The 18,134-nt window shown below is 41.5% G+C and overlaps 2 protein-coding genes and 1 long non-coding RNA gene across 4 annotated transcripts in view; 1 reads left to right on the top strand and 2 right to left on the bottom strand.

Moving 5' to 3' along the window:
- LOC308104573 (arf-GAP with dual PH domain-containing protein 1-like) overlaps positions 1 to 18,134 on the bottom strand; it is a 296,968-nt gene that overhangs the window by 24,356 nt on the left and 254,478 nt on the right. Inside the window, exon 2 of one of the 2 annotated variants that reach the window (XM_080455019.1) lies at positions 9,913 to 10,181. In XM_080455019.1, the coding sequence (XP_080311145.1) occupies positions 9,913 to 10,006 (94 nt within the window). In that variant the 5' untranslated portion in view covers positions 10,007 to 10,181. Of the gene's footprint in view, positions 1 to 9,912; positions 10,355 to 18,134 lie in introns of those variants that run through there. The other variant, XM_080455020.1, reaches the window with a different exon arrangement.
- LOC308104166 (cytochrome c oxidase assembly protein COX19-like) lies at positions 12,961 to 15,761 on the top strand. Its single transcript, XM_080454496.1, has 3 exons — positions 12,961 to 13,105; positions 13,520 to 13,631; positions 15,079 to 15,761. Exons 1-3 carry the CDS (start codon positions 13,027 to 13,029, stop codon positions 15,170 to 15,172), a joined length of 285 nt encoding a protein of 94 aa, XP_080310622.1. The 5' UTR covers positions 12,961 to 13,026; the 3' UTR covers positions 15,173 to 15,761.
- Positions 15,968 to 17,939, bottom strand: LOC308104744. The gene is made up of 4 exons (XR_013934848.1): positions 17,851 to 17,939; positions 17,270 to 17,423; positions 16,719 to 16,812; positions 15,968 to 16,510 (listed from the first exon to the last, which is right to left on the bottom strand). It is a non-coding gene; the product is annotated as an uncharacterized lncRNA (long non-coding RNA).

Raw genomic sequence — 18,134 nt, 5'->3', positions numbered from 1 at the left:
CGACTGGGGACTTTAATAATCTTTCTTCAAAATGCATTTATTTTGTTATAAGAGTTAAGAGTTAAGAGTTTTTGGCCTTATCTACTCATTTGTTTTGATTGTTCTGCTTGTACCTCCTATTGCTGCGTATCAGTTAGCTACAGAGATGACCACCCATCTCAGTGTCACCCGTCATTGATCCTCGAGGATCAATGACGTCTCATCTCATCTCATCTTATCGCAGCTCCAACCTTTTCCGGGATTCCAAGACCTTGAAAGTGGCTATCGTAAAGCTACCCTGCTGACACCGGCAAGTGTGTAAACATGGGTTTTGTCTGTGTGGGTGTGTTGTAGCGTGTGTGACTGTGTGTATGGTACACGACGTGTTGACATGTGTGAAATGTGTATGCCGGGCCTGAGGCAGGCTTGGCTTACGACTTTGTGTGTTTGGCGTGACCACATTTCCATCTCACTTTGTCTTCTGCTCACTTCGCACATATAGGGGGGCCCTCCTCTTATGCTCATACAAACAAACCATCATGCACAACATGCAATGCAGCCATGAAAAAGGACATGCATGTGCAGCACAGACTTGCACACTCTCTCCAATTATACCACACACAGGCTGAGAATGAACATACAGTACAATAAAGTCAATTACTGTACATATAGTACACACCACACATACTGTAGAGGGCTGCAACACACACACACACACACGCACGCACGCACGCACGCACGCACGCACGCACGCACGCACGCACGCACGCACGCACGCACGCACACACACAGAGATCTCTGTGATTGTGTGCAGCACTCAAGGAAGTCGTGAGAGTCAAAGGGAGTGAGAGAGAGAGAGAGAGAGAGAGAGAGAGAGAGAGAGAGAGAGAGAGAGAGAGAGAGAGAGAGAGAGAGAGAGAGAGAGAGAGAGAGAAGCCACAGAATTGATTACTGAGTGGATAGGAGAACCATGGGCTAGAGGCAGGGCTACATGATTCAAATGGCAGAAGGGGGAAGGTGTTCCAGACAGACACAGGAAGAGAGAGAGAGTCAGAGGAAAACATTAAAACAAAGTCAGATTGAGAGAAATCATTGAGAGACCACAATGAAAACAAGCTGTAGCTTGTTTCCATTGTGGTCTCTCAATGATTTTTCTCAATGTAATAATCCACATTGGCGTTTTTCCTAATTAATGACATTGTTGTGATTTTTCTATCTATAGAGAGAACAAGAGAAACAGAGAGATGGAGAGAGAACAGAAGACACATCCCCCTTTTCTCCTGCTTTTTCACCTTCATCAAAGTCTTTCCATTTAACTCCTTGACTTTCCCTTTATCTCCTTGAGAGTAACTTAAGCCTTTATATAAATGTGTTACTCATTCAATAACAACCAATAATGACAACAGGCTTTAGACTTGTTGGTGTTACAATATGTCTGTATACTGGATGGATGTAAATTCACCTCTTGCTCATACTATACTCTGTATCTGTGCTACTATCCCTGTTTTTAATCTCCTCGTTTGCCTTCCCGAAATCCCTTTCAATACTCCGTATTACACACACACACACACACACACACACACACACACACACACACACACACACACACACACACACACACACACACACACACACACACACACACACACACACACACACACACACACACACACACACACACACAAACAGATGTAGAAACCCCATCCAGACCCTACACACAGACACGCAGCCATTGTGAGATGAGGTCACTGCTGTGTGACTCATATTAATGGAGCGCCAGACAACAGTCAGGAAGATTGGCTACATGACTGTCTAAGTGACAAATGTGCATGCGAGCGCACACAGACAGACACACACACACACACACACACACACACACACACACACACGCACGCGCACACACACACACACACGTGTGCGCACACGCACACACGCACGCGCACACGCACGCACACGCACACGCACGCACACACACACACACACACACACACACACACACACACACACACACACACACACACACACACACACACACACACACACACACACACACACACACACCAAGACCTTCAACACACATATACAGACATTTACATGTATGCATCCATAGTAGCACATATCTGTATACATGCAACACACATACTCAAGCACACACAAGCATTTTCATGCACGCACACTAACGAGCACACTGACGCATGAATTCCAAGGCGCTGTTTGTAAATAGGATTACTGAGAACAACACATCCATAGTCATCATAATATGCATTGGGAAAAGCCCTGACATAGTGGGCCTTGCACAGACCCCCTAACAGAGAATTCCCATCCAAAACGGTCTACTACATATGGAAGATTGCATCATGTGTCAATCAACAATATACTACTGATGCTATTGTGCATAATTTATTAATATTACTGTCACTTTACCAGCATTGACATTTCACAGTTTTCAGTCTGCCATATTTTCTTCCTTTTCTTTTCCCATCCAGGAGTTTTCTTAGGAGGACAGGTGGTTTTGTTGCCTTTGTTAAATGTGAGCCTGAAAAGCCCTTAAAGTGTGATTAATGGCTATACAAATATATTTGTGTTGAGTTGAAATTGAGTAGAACACTCACTATTTCCTAATATTATCTTGAAACCCCCCCCCCCAAAAAAAACCCCATCCATATCTATCTAGAAATTCCACAAATCTCTGTGCCTGTGACTGAGTATGAGTATGTGAGTATGTGTGTATGACTAGTCTTCACGAGAACCATCCAATCGCCTTCACATTTGCTGTGTGTATTGTATTGTATTGCTGACACCCCAAGGGAGAGCAGAGTCGAGTGTGAAGTCAGTTGGATCAGCAGTTCTCCAGAAGCAGCGTGTGCCTATACATGCAAAGTCAACGCAAAGGAAAATGAATCTGAATGATTATGATTATGAATATAATTTGAATCACGCAAATGCCGTAATTCGCCATTAGAATTAAATGCTGCGCTAATTTGTGTGGCAATGGCTATTTTAGCTAACTAACATTCAAGATAACTAACAGACATTTCTCTTTAACAATGTTATGTTATGTTTATTTTATTTGACGTGGACATCACAATTGCATTGGACAGACCAGATGCATTGCTTGAGTGTTCTAGCACAAGTGCTAATTTTCAACGCCTGTCCATGAGAGGGTTTTCTAAACCGAATAGAAGAAATTAAACATCACAATGCTCAGCCATGCACACTTAAAACTACAATCAACAAAAAGTATTAAAAATAAGTCAGAATACGCAGAGGGAATGAAATATTTTTTAAGATGTTTTTCCAGGCCAGGAAGGATTGGTGGAGGGGGGAGAATGACTGTTGTTTGTTGTTGTTGTTGCTGTCTGCCGGCCCACTGTCCCAGAGAAGACTGCTGATGCTCATCCCCTGGGTAATGATTTGGTGTGAGTGTTAGTGTGTGCACGTGGGCACATGTATGCGTGTCTATGCATGCACATATTCATTCTCATGGATAGACATAGTCTATCCATTTATACTATACATATACTCATTAGCCATAGATGTGTATACAAAATGTGTTTTTAGATGAGATATTGTAGATCGATTATGAAAATTACACGAATCTTTACATTTATTGTTAATGCATGAGTTCTTCATAATAACATCTAGCAAAGCAAATTATTTTAGTAAATTGGCCTAAATATTGTAGGGTCCTAGGGTGTGCATTAGTCAGGAGAGGGACTTCCTAGCATGCCTCGAGGCACACACACGCACACACACGCACACGCACACACACGCACACGCGCACACACACACACACACACACACACACACACACACACACACGCACACGCACACGCACACGCACACGCGCACACGCACATGCACACGCACACGCACACACACACACACACACACACACACACACACACACACACACACACACACACACACACACACTATTGTGCCGTTATCATGTTATATAGTTGTTATTTCTATGGGAAATGTCTTGGAAGGGATTCTCTGGGAAGAGGCAGAGAGAGAGAGAGCTGGATGCCAGTGCGCAGAGGGTGACGGTACCAGTTTATACCTCAGAAGATGCCAACCTCTCCTACTGGCCAGAAGGCACCAGTGAGCGGGATACGGGCAGCAATGACTCTGCATTGGGAATCACACTGGCAGCACACCACCTAGAGGAGGTGCCATGTTACCTTGCTACAATGTAAATGGGCCTATCAACATCTACTGCCTCCAGGCTGAAAAGGGGGCTCACCTCAATGGCTGGTCTGACAATGAAACTTCTGCCCACCTTGCCTTGGCATTGGAAGGACACTCACTCGCTCAGACCAGAGGAGCCTTTGGCCAGTCTGCCTTTGAGGATGGCAATTGTCCAGTAGACGGAGGAGAAAAGTAGAGCATTCCTATGCTCTACTTTTCTCCAAGCTGCATGGACTAATCCAATGCAGCTAACATATCATTTCGTTGCTCGTTGGTGCCACAAGCCTTTGTTCAAGGACTCCTTCCTGGCTGTTTTAGAGAGCATATCCATTCCCCTTTGCCCCAATGCCCTCAAAATGATGATGATGGGGACAGTGAAGAGCCATTACAGCAGGTGTCTCCTGTCTCTACCTGTCAGTCACAATGACACTGGATGGACAGAAGAAAGGCCTATAATCTGGCTGCTACCAACGTGGAGAACCGGGGCACATAGACATTGCAACGAAAGTCTATGTGCGATGGTCAGTCTCCTGGAACATCGGATGGCTGTGCAGCTTCCTCGGCCTGGTATGTTATCGCCTGTTCGTGCGTAGATTTGCAGTCAACACCAGCTCCTTACACAGGCTGACACATAAGGACAGGCATTCTTTTGGGACGAGGCATGACGTGGCTTGAAACAATTTCGAGGTGCACCGTCAAGCAGGCCATCTCCATAGCAACACTGTTAGAACAGCCTCACTGCCCCTGAACCCCTTCACCCACACAACCTGCAGAAGGTTAATAAAAGTTTGTGTCTTCTTCCTGACAAATGTAGCTCGTAGGAACATTCTAAGAGGTCTAACCTACAAACAAATATCTGGAAACAATGTCTTAAGCAAGATAGATTATCCCACACCACTACATACAAACACTCTTCAGACTGGTTAGCCATAGTAACACAAACGTATTTGACATATTTGTTCTGGTGTATCTATTTTGATATTTCTTAGTTTTTCAGAAAGTACAGCATTATGGACGCTACACTATTTAGGCTAATTTAGTCAAATCATTTGCTTTGCTATGATATTCTTATAAAAAAAAACTCATATATTAACAATAAATGTAAAGATTTACCTAATTTGCATACAAAATCAAAACCCTAAATACCACTTATATTGGTCTACCTACACCCAAATTATCATTACATTAATTTATTATGCTTATTTCCTAATTTGCTCAAATATGCAAATGTTCTAATTCAATATGCACAATACAAAAATGTCCTAAGCATAAATGGATTCTACAGAACAAATTACCTTGGGATCAACTGTGAAAAGTTTGATATGTAACCATTGTTTTCCAGAAATATGGTCTAGAAGTCATAATAATTGATATACAGAAACTATTTGGTCATATTAGCTTATTAGTACAAATAGCAGTTTATTGGGATATTTACTACTTCAGTAGTGGTCAGATGTACAGGAATAATAATATTTGTAAAAATAAGTACTTGGAATTACACAGAAAATGACCATGTGTTTGCTGTGAGTCGTTACATATGCATAATATATGCTAATTAACTACCATAAACATGGTTACACTGTAAATATCCTTACACCTGAATGAGATAAAATGTTAAATATTTGACTAGAAAACCACCCAAACATAAGTTGGATGACCTCTATTCGTTATTTCTGCTAGTTTATTAAAATATGCAAATTATCTCATTAACTACGCACAATACAAAAATGTCCCAAGCAGATATGGAGTCAAAAATTACATAAGGATCAAGTGAGAAAAGTTTGGCACACCCATTTATCAGGTTGTTATAGCTTTTGCCCTGTCTAAAAAAAGAGACCCAGTGTAGATGTCTAGTGTCAAAATAAGTCTATTTTTATTTAAGTCTTATCCATCTTGGTTTGATTCTTCACTCTTGCTCTTACCTGTAGCTCTCCTGTGTTTCACTCTGTTGCTGCTATGACACCTGCCTCCCCCCCCCCCCCCGGGGAATCAATAAGGTTTATCTTATGCTGTGCACACTATAACAGACACCTGTGTGTGCGTGTGCGCGCGCGCGTGTGTGTGTGTGTGTGTGTGTGTGTGTGTGTGTGTGTGTGTGTGTGTGTGTGTGTGTGTGTGTGTGTGTGTGTGTGTGTGTGTGTGTGTGTGTGTGTGTGTGTGTGTGTGTGTGTGTGTGTGTGTGTGTGTGTGTGTGTGTGTGTGTTTGTGTGTGTGTGTGTGTGCGCGCGCGCGCATGTGGGTGTGTGTGTGTGTGTGTGTGTGTGTAAATGACTGTATTATGTGTGCAGTGGGTGGTATTTTGTCATCCTAATGGGTCTGAGATGGGCTGGCACTCCCTCGCCTGTCTTAGATAGACACAAAAATATTGGGTCTCGTTGACAACTCTGGAGCCACATGTGGTGTTAACGCAGACTTAAGTGTCCACCAGTACCATCTGCCTCTGTGTGTGTGTGTGTGTGTGTGTGTGTGTGTGTGTGTGTGTGTGTGTGTGTGTGTGTGTGTGTGTGTGTGTGTGTGTGTGTGTGTGTGTGTGTGTGTGTGTGTGTGTGTGTGTGTGTGTGTGTGTGTGTGTGTGCGCGCGCGTGTGTGTGTGTGTGTGTGTGTGAGTTGTCCTCAGTGAAGGGCAGAGCCACGATGCTGCTGAGGTACAGAATAAAAAGGGACTGTAAGCTCCCTGCTCAGATGAGCTGTCTCATCTGTGAGGGGAAGAAAACCTAAATATGAGGCAAGACACAGTAAGAATGGCTACACAGTTAAATCTGAGTGTTAGTTTAACTCTGCAAGAGTCCATTCCACAAGAGTCCAACACACACACACACACACACACACACACACACACACACACACACACACACACACACACACACACACACACACACACACACACACACACACACACACACACACACACACACACACACACACACACACACACACACACACACACACACACACACACACACACACACACACCAGCACACTGTGAGGCCAGGAAGAGGATCAGGATGTGGTGAAGAGGGTACGAGGCTAGAATAAAATCACATGCATGGTTTTTCTGAAGAGGTCGAGCTAGCTACTGTAGCTATCTATCTGTCTGTTTGTCCATCCATCCATCAATCCACTCTTACACGTTCTGTTACATTAACGATGAGGATTTTACAGTGTAACTGTCTGTATCGATATATTATAACTCTATTGTCTGTATGCCTATGACCCTACCAATAGCTACCAACCAAGCTACTGAGCTCATACAACTATACAGTCAATCAAAGGTTCCAGGTCCTGTGGAACAGCGGTTCTCAAAGTGTGGTCCAGGGACCCCCAGGGGTCCTTGAGGAGGGGGTTCCAGGGGGTCCCCAGCAAAATTTGTTAATGTAGCATCAAAATCAGTTTAACCAATTACCAATTTCATTTCATTTGCTTGGCACTGATGTTATTTCTATCACTGTGCTTGTTGAAAGTGTCTCTGGATAAGATAGTCAGCTAAATGCATAAACAAATGCAGTGTAGATATACAGTATACAGTAGCAGTGTGTGTGACCATTGTTTGGTGACATGGAATCTCATAAATAGATCCTGTAGATGGTTCATATGACACTCCCTCTGTGGTTTCACTCCTCTTCAGGAACAAATAATGACAGAGCACACTGCACCAACTCAGTATGACATCATCTGTGTGTGTGTGTGTGTGTGTGTGTGTGTGTGTGTGTGTGTGTGTGTGTGTGTGTGTGTGTGTGTGTGTGTGTGTGTGTGTGTGTGTGTGTGTGTGTGTGTGTGTGTGTGCACACGAGCGCACACATGTGTGTTTGCATGCAGAAAAAACCTCAGTGTTAATTTACACACTGTAAATTGAGACTCGTGGCTGCTTAGTGTGTGTTTGCGTGTTATTAACAAGACTAACATTACTTCCTCATTTAAATAAAAGAAATACATTGAATGGCCTCAAAATGAACTCTCTATTGCATAAAGGAAGAAAAACAGGAAGAAGCCATGAGAATTTACTGGAAACCTGGAAATTGCCAACTACCCTAGTCGAATGACCCGTGTCAGGGTGGTACACAATACACAGCACACGAGCATAGCATACCAGGTGCATATTTCTCAGGTGCACAGTAAACTCCTGTCAGACAGAGTAGCAGTGAGGTGCAGACTCTGTGACTGAAAGCAGTCTGTGGCTTTCTGCTGGGAGCTCCCTGTAGACGAGGCCCACGTCATTGACCGTAATCACACATCCCTCTCAGGTTCTCCACGACCAACCAAAGAGCATGACGCAAACCCCCTCCTCCCCCCCCCCATTCACACACATGCCACTGAAACAAAGCCAGACATTATTGGCGAGGGATCGAAACTGTGACTTTTGGGCTAGGCAACAGTCTCTTATCCCAATCTTCTCTTTCCAACCGTATTCTCCCACACTGCCGTCACGTACAGTCAGGCATCCAGGGTGGGCAGCGCTTCAAGCACTGGGCATTCTTCCCACACTCCTCTGGAGCCTCCATACCAACTCAGTTTTATTACCATTTCACTGACATGATACAAAGAGCCGAGGAGAGAGAGAGGGAAGAAGATGAAGCAAGGAATGAAGTCTATGTACAGTAGGTTGCAGGTAGTGATGGTGTGTGGGGGCGTAGAGTCCATGTTCACATTATGGTTTTAGTTCCTGTGACATTTGAATGACCGACAACTATTTACAATTATTTTGCTAATGCAGTGTCCTACACGGATGGATATCATTTGGGAAATATATTGTAGATGGGCTACTGCTTACTATATGTAAAAATGAAATATGAAAATATTTGCATGTCTGACTTTGCAGAAACAGTCATAAACAAAAGCTTGCATGCACATGCGCGCACACACACACACACACACACACACACACACACACACACACACACACACAGAGACAGACAGACAGACAGACAGACAGACAGACAGACAGACAGACAGACAGACAGACAGACAGACAGACAGACAGACAGACAGACGCACGCACGCACGCACGCACGCACACACACACACACACACACACACACACACACACACACACACACACACACACACACACACACACACACACACACACACACACGTCACACACACACACACACTCAATAACGGCAAGGCTTGTCAGACAAAGTCAACATATACAGCCATATTGAAATAGCTTAACATGTTGTCAGAGTTCAGCCAAAGGAATGTTTATGGTGTCTTCTCCCTGCAGGTCCATAGGTCAGCCTGCCTTCATCTGGCCTATCCTACAACACTGTCCTAATTTCACACTGCATTTTCACATGTAGGCTAATAGTATACCTATTATTATATAGGAATATGAGTTATAAGTAATAACTGTGTCTATTCTTATAGAAGAAATAGTTTTGATGAAAATAATAAATTATTATGGGTAATAATAATAATAATAATAATAATAATAATAATAATAATAATAATAATAATAATAATAATAATAATAATAGGGCAGGTATTCAAGGTAATATCAAGGACTGAGTTCAATTCGGTATTCATGAGATTCGTGACTGCGAATATTTGGTTCATCTTACATCACATGGCAGGTGTTTGCTCAGCTGAGCCGCAGACATCCCGCCGCGTTTCACTTGCCATGCATGAGCAGACTCATGTATCATCAGACAGACACCGGCATATAGACGACTAGACGCGTTTCGGTGCGCCTCGTCTACGCGACCTGACTGAGTCTGACAGTTTTAGAGATGGTCTTACCTGGGTTGCCGCAGTCCGCGCACGTATCGTTGCCAGGTCTTTCCAGCACATCTTGCAAGTGCGGGCTGTTTCCAAGCGGTTCCACTAGTGCCATTTTTTACCTTTGCTGTAGCCTCTCTAGGTTAGAGACGACATTCACCGCTGACTTTTATAGCCTACAGATTTCTTCTTGTCACCCAGTGAAATAAAAAAATGCACAGAGCACTACAGCAGGTTTTCTCTCTTCCTCGACCACCACCAACTCTCTCTCTCTCTCTCTCTCTCTCTCTCTCTCTCTCTCTATAATATCTCCTTCTCTCGCTCTTCCTTAAATGTCTCTCTCTCTCTCTCTCTCTCTCTCTCTCTCTCTCTCTCTCTCTCTCTCTCTCTCTCTCTCTCTCTCTCTCAACCATCAATGACTCTGACTGACTCTCTCAGTCTCTCTCTCTCTCTGATAGAGCTGTTAGTCTGGTTGACTACATAATGTCCAATGATAAGCATATGCCATCACACCACAGCACCACCAGCAGCGTTCCGTCAGCTATACCACCATGACGCTCGTCAATATAGCCTTGAGTAAGCATTTAACTTCCGGTCGGTGGACTTCAAACTAATAGTCAGACCCCACCAATGCAACTCCTTGCAACAAAACAGTTTTAACCTCTTAAACCCCATATGGGTAACTGGAGTCCCTCAGGGCTCAATAATACTAGTGTATTTTCTGTTTTCTATTATTGTGGGGAAAGCTTCCACTGAAAATAGCCGAAGAGACGATCACAACATGCGCTGTGAGTTTGTCGATCTGCTATTTTCAGGGAAAGCTTTCCCCACAATACCGATGCTGAGGTTTATCAAGTGGTTAAGGCCAGTTCGCACCATTGCAACTTCTTGCAAGTTGCAACTGCCATTGGGGCCTTAAGAGTGACGTTGACTAATAATATGTTGCAGGTTTTTGGATAGATAACAATGATAAACCAAAGCACACTATGTAACTTATCAGGAATATGTTGTAAATAACAGCAACAACAACAATGATCAATCAATAGTTCTATCATGACCAATAAAAAATTATTTCAGAAGCCAGCTGCAATCTTGACTATGTGTTCAATTGGGGGGAAAACATTTTAACACACATTTTCTTGTATGTTAAAGCTTATTTAATATCATGGAACTGTACGCCTAGATTCAGGATACAATTTAATTAATGTCTGGACTAGTTGTTCTCATAATATTTATTGCAACAGTAAATGGACAATCACCTACCTTAGGCTAATTGGTAAGAGGGAAAGTAGAGTGCCAATTAACTGCTACAAAGATAGGATAGCAGGTAGACCGTAGACATCAAACCAAGCATTTGTCTAAATAACATAGTCTAAATATCATATTGTGTACTAACATGTATCTCTCTTGGTTTTAAATAATACACACCCTATGCTTAGCTTGTTTAAGGTCTAGACAATCTTTTAATGGTTTTATTTCAAGCTGCAATTTACTTCTTTTATTTCTAACTGAAACGTGGCGTAGGCCTGAGCAAAGTATAAAGAACTACTACTAGTAGATAGCACTTTCTCTGTTAATAAACATCTGGGAACTGGCATGAATAAGACTTGTGGTTTTCAAAATATGTAGAGCCCATCCACATACAAATTGTTCAGACTATTGCTAGCCTATGTGTCTATGTTTAGGTGTGGTCCTATAGTCTCGTAGGGTTTGTGTGTGGCTGACACAAAGGGAAGCACAGCACTGTGTGGCACGGCTCAGAAAGAACAGCAAGCTGCTCTGTCCTTTATTGTATAAGGCGTCTGGTCAGACTAGTGCAGTTTGTTATTGAGCTGCACTCCCAGGTTGACCCTTGATCTCCCCCCCTGATGGTGACAGCAGCTGGGGGCCTGTTGCAAGCAGAAATCCACCAAAAGCTCTTTGGTCTTCCCAGTGTTTAGCTGGGACTGGCCACTTTATGATGATGATGATGATGATGAAGATGTTGATAGTTTACAACTTTATTCCTGATAAGTGACTATGAATTGAATTCTATTCATAATTGAATTGAATTCTATGAATTGAATACCAAGGACCTCAATGGAAACAAGACCGCAAGGACTTTTTTGGACAGACCTTTTAGTCAAAGTATTTTAAATGTAATTGTGCTGTTTTACATTTTTTGCCAAAAACTGCAGTGCTTTTTCATTATAATATTTGTTATTCACTAAGAAACATTTATATATAGGCCACGTAACTCTTACTTTGAAGTCCACCAATCAGAAGTCACATGCTTATGTACACAGGCTTGACGAGCTTCTTGAAAGTATTCAAGCTGGTGGAACACATTACACCCTTTCTCTCCTTTCTCTTTCTCCTCCGACCCTGACTTTTTATGTTATGAAAGTGCGACCTCCAGTGGTGTTCTATTGAACTGAGTACACCGGCGCATGTCTTGCAGAAGCCTGGCAACTGTGGCAAGAGAGAGCTACCGCTACATGCCTACAATGTAAAGTAATTAAGTACATTTACTCAAGTACTGTTCTTAAGTATAATTGTGAGGTACTTTTACTTCACTGGAGTATTTCCAATTGTCTATACTTTTACTTCTACTCCACTACATCTCAGAGATGAATAATGTACTTTTACTCCACTACAATTATTTGAAAACTTTAGTTTAGTTACTTTGTAGATTTTATTTATTATTACAAAACATACATTAACCACTTCATCTCTATACATTTCGGCCATTTGATAATAACCGATCTACAACTTGTAGATCGGCTTGTAGATAGACTACAAGCTCACTCTACAAGCTCGTAGATCTGCTATTTTCAAAATATCTTTATACATTATAATAATTATATACATTTGAAAACTTGAAATGGGACATTCTGCATAATGAGTACTTTCTACTTTTGGTATTTAAAAGTACATTTTGATACCAATACTTTTGTACTTTTACTCTACAACTTATTTCTATATTGAGTATTGATACTTTTACTTAAGTAAAAAATGTGAGTACTTTTTCCACCACTGCTACCTACCAATCAAAGGTCCACAAACACAACACGTCATATCTACGCGACAACGGTGGTAGAAGTCTAGTCTCCTTCACAATCATTTCTCGGAGAGAAGAATCATCTAAACGCTAACATGTCTTCTATGACTTTCGGAGCAAAGTCTTTTAAGCCTCGAGCCCCCGATAAAGGATCTTTCCCCCTGGATCATTTTGGTAAGCATTCTGTATATAAGTATACCATTACATCACGTACGACGAGTGAGGTTCTAGAAACCACCAGCAGCGAATACTATCTATGTATTCTACATGTTCCACCCATAGAGTTAAAAAATAAGATTCTACCACAATGGGTGTGGGTGTGTGTGTGTGTGTGTGTGTGTGTGTGTGTGTGTGTGTGTGTGTGTGTGTGTGTGTGTGTGTGTGTGTGTGTGTGTGTGTGTGTGTGTGTGTGTGTGTGTGTGTGTGTGTGTGTGTGTGTGTGTGTGTGTGTGTGTGTGTGTCAGCTGTTATGTGTTCTATCACATTGTCATCTTGATATAATATTTCTTCTCAATAGTATCTCCCTGACCTGGCTTTGTGCCCTTTGTGGCCCAGTTCTATCGTTTAAATGCGTAATGTTTGTTACAGGAGAATGTAAAGCCTTCAAAGAGAAGTTCATGAGATGCCTACGAGACAACAGCTTTGACAACTCCTTGTGTCGACTACAATCTAAAGATTACCTAGAATGTAGGATGGAAAAGTGAGTGATTGATTTTTTCCCCTCAAATATATTTATTGAGTTTTACATTTTACACACACACACACACACACACACACACACACACACACACACACACACACACACACACACACACACACACACACACACACACACACACACACAAACAGCTCAGCAACAAAGGGTCTTCACAATTGACATGAAAAAAAATAAGATGGACAGAGATGTACTGTATGCATATCTGTACACATACATAACAAATGATGAAGAAAAGACATGCATATTATTATAATTACAGCTCAGTGACAGAAAAAGAGAGAGAGAAAAAAAAGGGGGAGGTATAATTACCACATAAACCATAAACATAAACAAGGTACAGAAGTTGAGATACTCAATTAGCACGGAAGCAGGTATGGAGCCCATAGTGAGTGATGATTTAAAGGAGGAGTTCACCCAAAAAATGTCTTATTTTCTATCAATTGCACACCCTATGAAGCCTTGAATCCATGGATTCTTTTTTGTTTTTGTCGCATTCCTAAGCTAATAATTTGATTCCCGTCTCCTACCGGCTAATGTATCCGGTAGGAGACACAAAGTAGATTATTTGTGTCTCCTACCAGAAATACACACGGTCATCAAATTATTGTCTTAGGAATGCCACAAAAACAAAAATAAATCCATGAAATCAAGGCTTCATGGGGTGTGTAATTGATAGAAAATAAGTCCTTTTTTGGGTGAACTCCTCCTTTAAGAAATAATATTCTCCTACAAATTCTCATCTGCGTCACTCTGGGACTGGGATTTTACCTGAAGTCAGGACCCTGTGTGTCAAATACTCCCTCACTGTTTGAACACAGCTGACTTACAGTTAGCCCTGTTTGGAACCTAACTCTCCAAGATAGCTCCGAGATGAGGTCCCGCTTAGTGGAGAGTGAGGTTCCTAAACTACTACGGGGCTAAACTACAGTTAGCACACCATGTCCCAGTGTTATAACAATGATAGATCATGCTTGTCAACATGCAACTGACCTGCATTTATAATTCAGCCATTACTTAAGCATTGCACTACAGGGCTAGTCAAAACGTAGTCAAACTGAAACCAACAATAACCTTGCACAATTCATAAAGAGGTTGTCTCACTGGGTGTTTTTATGATGTGTTAATAAAACTCACTGTTTTAGATTTGCTTTTACTTAATGATGTCTATTTTAGACATCCCTATTATGGTTTATTTGAAGTTTTCTTGTCTTGTTTTATAGTTGTTATGTAGTTTTATAGCTTTGACTGACTTTCTTTGTTTCTGTTTTTATTCCTTAATAAAACACTGTAATGGTTTGGAAAGTGCTATAGATAATAATATGTGTGATTGGTCTTTTGCCACCAGCCAGGGCCCCTGGACTTTAAGACAAGCTTAGCTTTGTCTGTTATGTTAATGTATTTCTATTTTAAAATGTTTCTGATCTTACAGCCAGCTGATGGCCCGGGAGCCTCTTGAGAGACTGGGCTTCAAGGACTTGATGGACCCACCTGCCAGCCAAGAAGGCAAGGATGCCAAACCATGAACTTACCTTACTATACTCTTGGACTAATGCACTGGTGCTACTGGTCTGTACAGTGCTTAAAATCACTCAGCATTTGATGTGGGAAGGAGATGTATCTTGATTCTTTTTCAAGGGAGGGCCTTTCTGGGGGTTTGGTTGGTAGACTGTTCAATAGAATGGAATCACAGTCAACACACAGGATATTTTATAATGCTCAATTCAGTTGTAAACAAATGCATTTGGGCTCTCTGGGAAATACTTAGGGTTGAAAAATGAAGAACTAAAATAAGCATTTTAAACTATCCTGGCTGTTGATTCAGGTTCTGTTCTTTTGAATAGACTTTGACGGAGTATAAAGCAACAACTGAAAGAAGTCCAGGGACCTGCCATACCTGCAGAGACATTTAGGCTTGCACACCACTGTGCGGCAAGTTCAAACGTTGAACCACCCAAACTCAGGCTGCTGTGGGGGTGTGATGTATCACCCTGTGTTGACCTGGATCTTTCCATCGTTTATGTAGATAATGAAAATGTAGCGTAATATATTATATTGAACTGCACCATTGACTTGTGAGTAAATATTTTTATAATTAAATTATGCTGTGTGTAAGAGTGTTTTAGAGTGGTTGTTTTGCCAGTACTGCAAAGGTCAGCAAGCTGTTAATTCTCTATATGGGTGAAGGGAGGAACAGGATGAGTTAAAAAAGCAGAAAGCATATTTTAATCACTTTTGATATAAAAATTATTTATTGTTGAGCATTGATTTATCCAGACTCTTTCAGTGCTCCACAGAGCCACCGTACTGTCAAATCCACAGTCATAAGTGAACATGAAGCTTCATTTATATACATTGTAGTACGACAGTGTCATTTGCCGATAAAATATTGCAGCGTGGGCTGAAAGTGGCCCATGGGTTTGAGTTTGAGTATCACTGCCTTAGAGCTTTCATCCTCCTAGATCAGTATCACATATTGTCATCTTCCATTTCACCTTGGTTAAAGCATGAAAGAAAACTCGCATTCCTTCTTGAAAATAAGCCAGTAATTTTATTACACATTTCATATATATATATGTACTATATATTTCTTATTACATATTAATGGACAGGTTTGTGTCTTTTGACACATAATGGACCATTGAAAATGAAATAAAAAAGCATATCATCGCAACAAAACAATACAGGAGACACGTTAGCCAACTGTTAAATGAGTCTTTAAAAAGGTTGATCTCTGTATTGAAGCAGGTCAGAGACATGAGAGGGACCGAAGCTCCTCTGGAGAAGACTGAAGCGTCATCTTTATTGTGGCTTTCAGAGTTTGTGACTTTTCAATTCCCAAACCGTCTGCAACATATTCTTTTCTGTATGGTGGTAAGGACAGGAAATCAGTGTCATGTTTTGTCATGTATCAGAATCACTTCTGCTCAGACAGAACCGCATTTTTGTTACATTTAACATTCAGAACCCCCCTCAACAATACCGAAACAAAAACAAAACCATACAAAATTAAAACACAAAAGTGTCATGTTTTAATAAACACATGGTTAGGCATTGGATATCTAGACTTACTGTGCGTAGCCTTTCAAGTTTTCCAGGGAGCCACCTTGCTCTTGGGTTTACACATAACTTCTTGTTACCGCCATCTGGCTGTATTGTGATCATACTAGTTGTAGAATATGGAGGGGGAAGGGGGCGACAACAGAGAGGACAGGGAAGGAAAATCGGCCCATTCAACAAAATCACTGATATATCTGAGAGTAAACTTTTGCATAATATGTTGCTCAGTGTCACTGCTGACCATATCATCACTCCTTATTTGATCATCTCGTATACAGTAAGCACATATCAAGAGATTTTTTGTTGTTGCCCATTACATAAAAAGTGAGTGGGAGGCCCGTGTTGCATGCCTTTCTTATCTCTCGCCAGGAGCATAGTTGAGAGATAAGGGGGAGGGGGCTTGTACAGCTCGGTCATAACTCTCGTATTGCAAACCCACAAAATAAAACAAAAACTACCCCCAAAATTGCATATTAACAGTTTTTGTCTCTTTGCATACCAACCAAAAGTGGACACATAATCGGTAATAATCTGTGACTGTGTAAGTGCACATGGTTCCTTACATGTAGGCATGAACAGTACACGGACCCCATGTCTGGTTTCTCTGTTCGTAGCAAGCTATGACTGGTTCATGAATCCTTGCTCTGCTGGTTCCTTCACAGCAGCTCGCAGCCCTGTGTGGAGCCCTGGGCTCTGGTATCTCACACTGAGCATGCACTGGAATGAAACATGCATGGTATGCACACAATTAAACTGAGTGTTATAAAAGTTAAGGACTTGTTTTGTGTCGGGTAGAGTCTACCCGACAATCTAAATATAGTCAAATAGAATTTGACTAGATTTTGATTTTTAATGTAAGATTGGTGGAAGGTGGAAGATCAGAGTACATGATTTTAGACAAATCTGACTTGAATGGATAGTAGAAATCAAAATCTAGTCAAATTCTTGTATTTATCTACCCGGTAGAGGGTAGAGCAATACAACAATTTGACTAGATTTTGATTTTTAATGTAAGATTGGTGGAAGGTGGACGATCAGAGTACATGATTTCAGACAAATCTGACTTGAATGGATAGTAACCTAAGACAGAGAGAAGTAGGAAGAGTAAAGATGAAAAAGATACAAGTCATTGTAGGCTACTCACCTTGTACAGCACAGAAGGCTAGATTGATGAAAGAGACCACACAAAGCCCACTGCTAACAGAGACAGACATGTTGAGTGCTGGAATGAGTTTCTCTGCGGGGTGGGGTTAATAGCAAGTAGCTAAAAATACTCTATTGCACAATGCCTACCCCTTGGGACAAAATGGGAACCGTTTCACCCATGAAGAAACATCCATTTTATTTTAGGGAAAAGAAAAGTTTGTTATTGTAATTATCACAATGGGAAACAAATGTATATTTCGTTTTTAGAAAGTTGACAAATAT

Source organism: Gymnoscopelus braueri (assembly GCF_963280865.1).
Source record: "Gymnoscopelus braueri genome assembly, chromosome: 17".
Lineage (NCBI taxonomy): Eukaryota > Metazoa > Chordata > Actinopteri > Myctophiformes > Myctophidae > Gymnoscopelus > Gymnoscopelus braueri.
Note: the sequence above shows the minus strand (reverse complement) of the source record. Positions and strands in the feature narration are given on the sequence as shown.

Coding starts and splice junctions, on each gene's coding strand:
- LOC308104166 (XM_080454496.1), top strand. CDS start 13,027: ATGTCTTCTATGACTTTCGGAGCAAAGTCTTTTAAGCCTCGAGCCCCC. Junction 13,106..13,519: donor TTTCCCCCTGGATCATTTTG/GTAAGCATTCTG, acceptor TGTTTGTTACAG/GAGAATGTAAAGCCTTCAAA. Junction 13,632..15,078: donor CTAGAATGTAGGATGGAAAA/GTGAGTGATTGA, acceptor CTGATCTTACAG/CCAGCTGATGGCCCGGGAGC.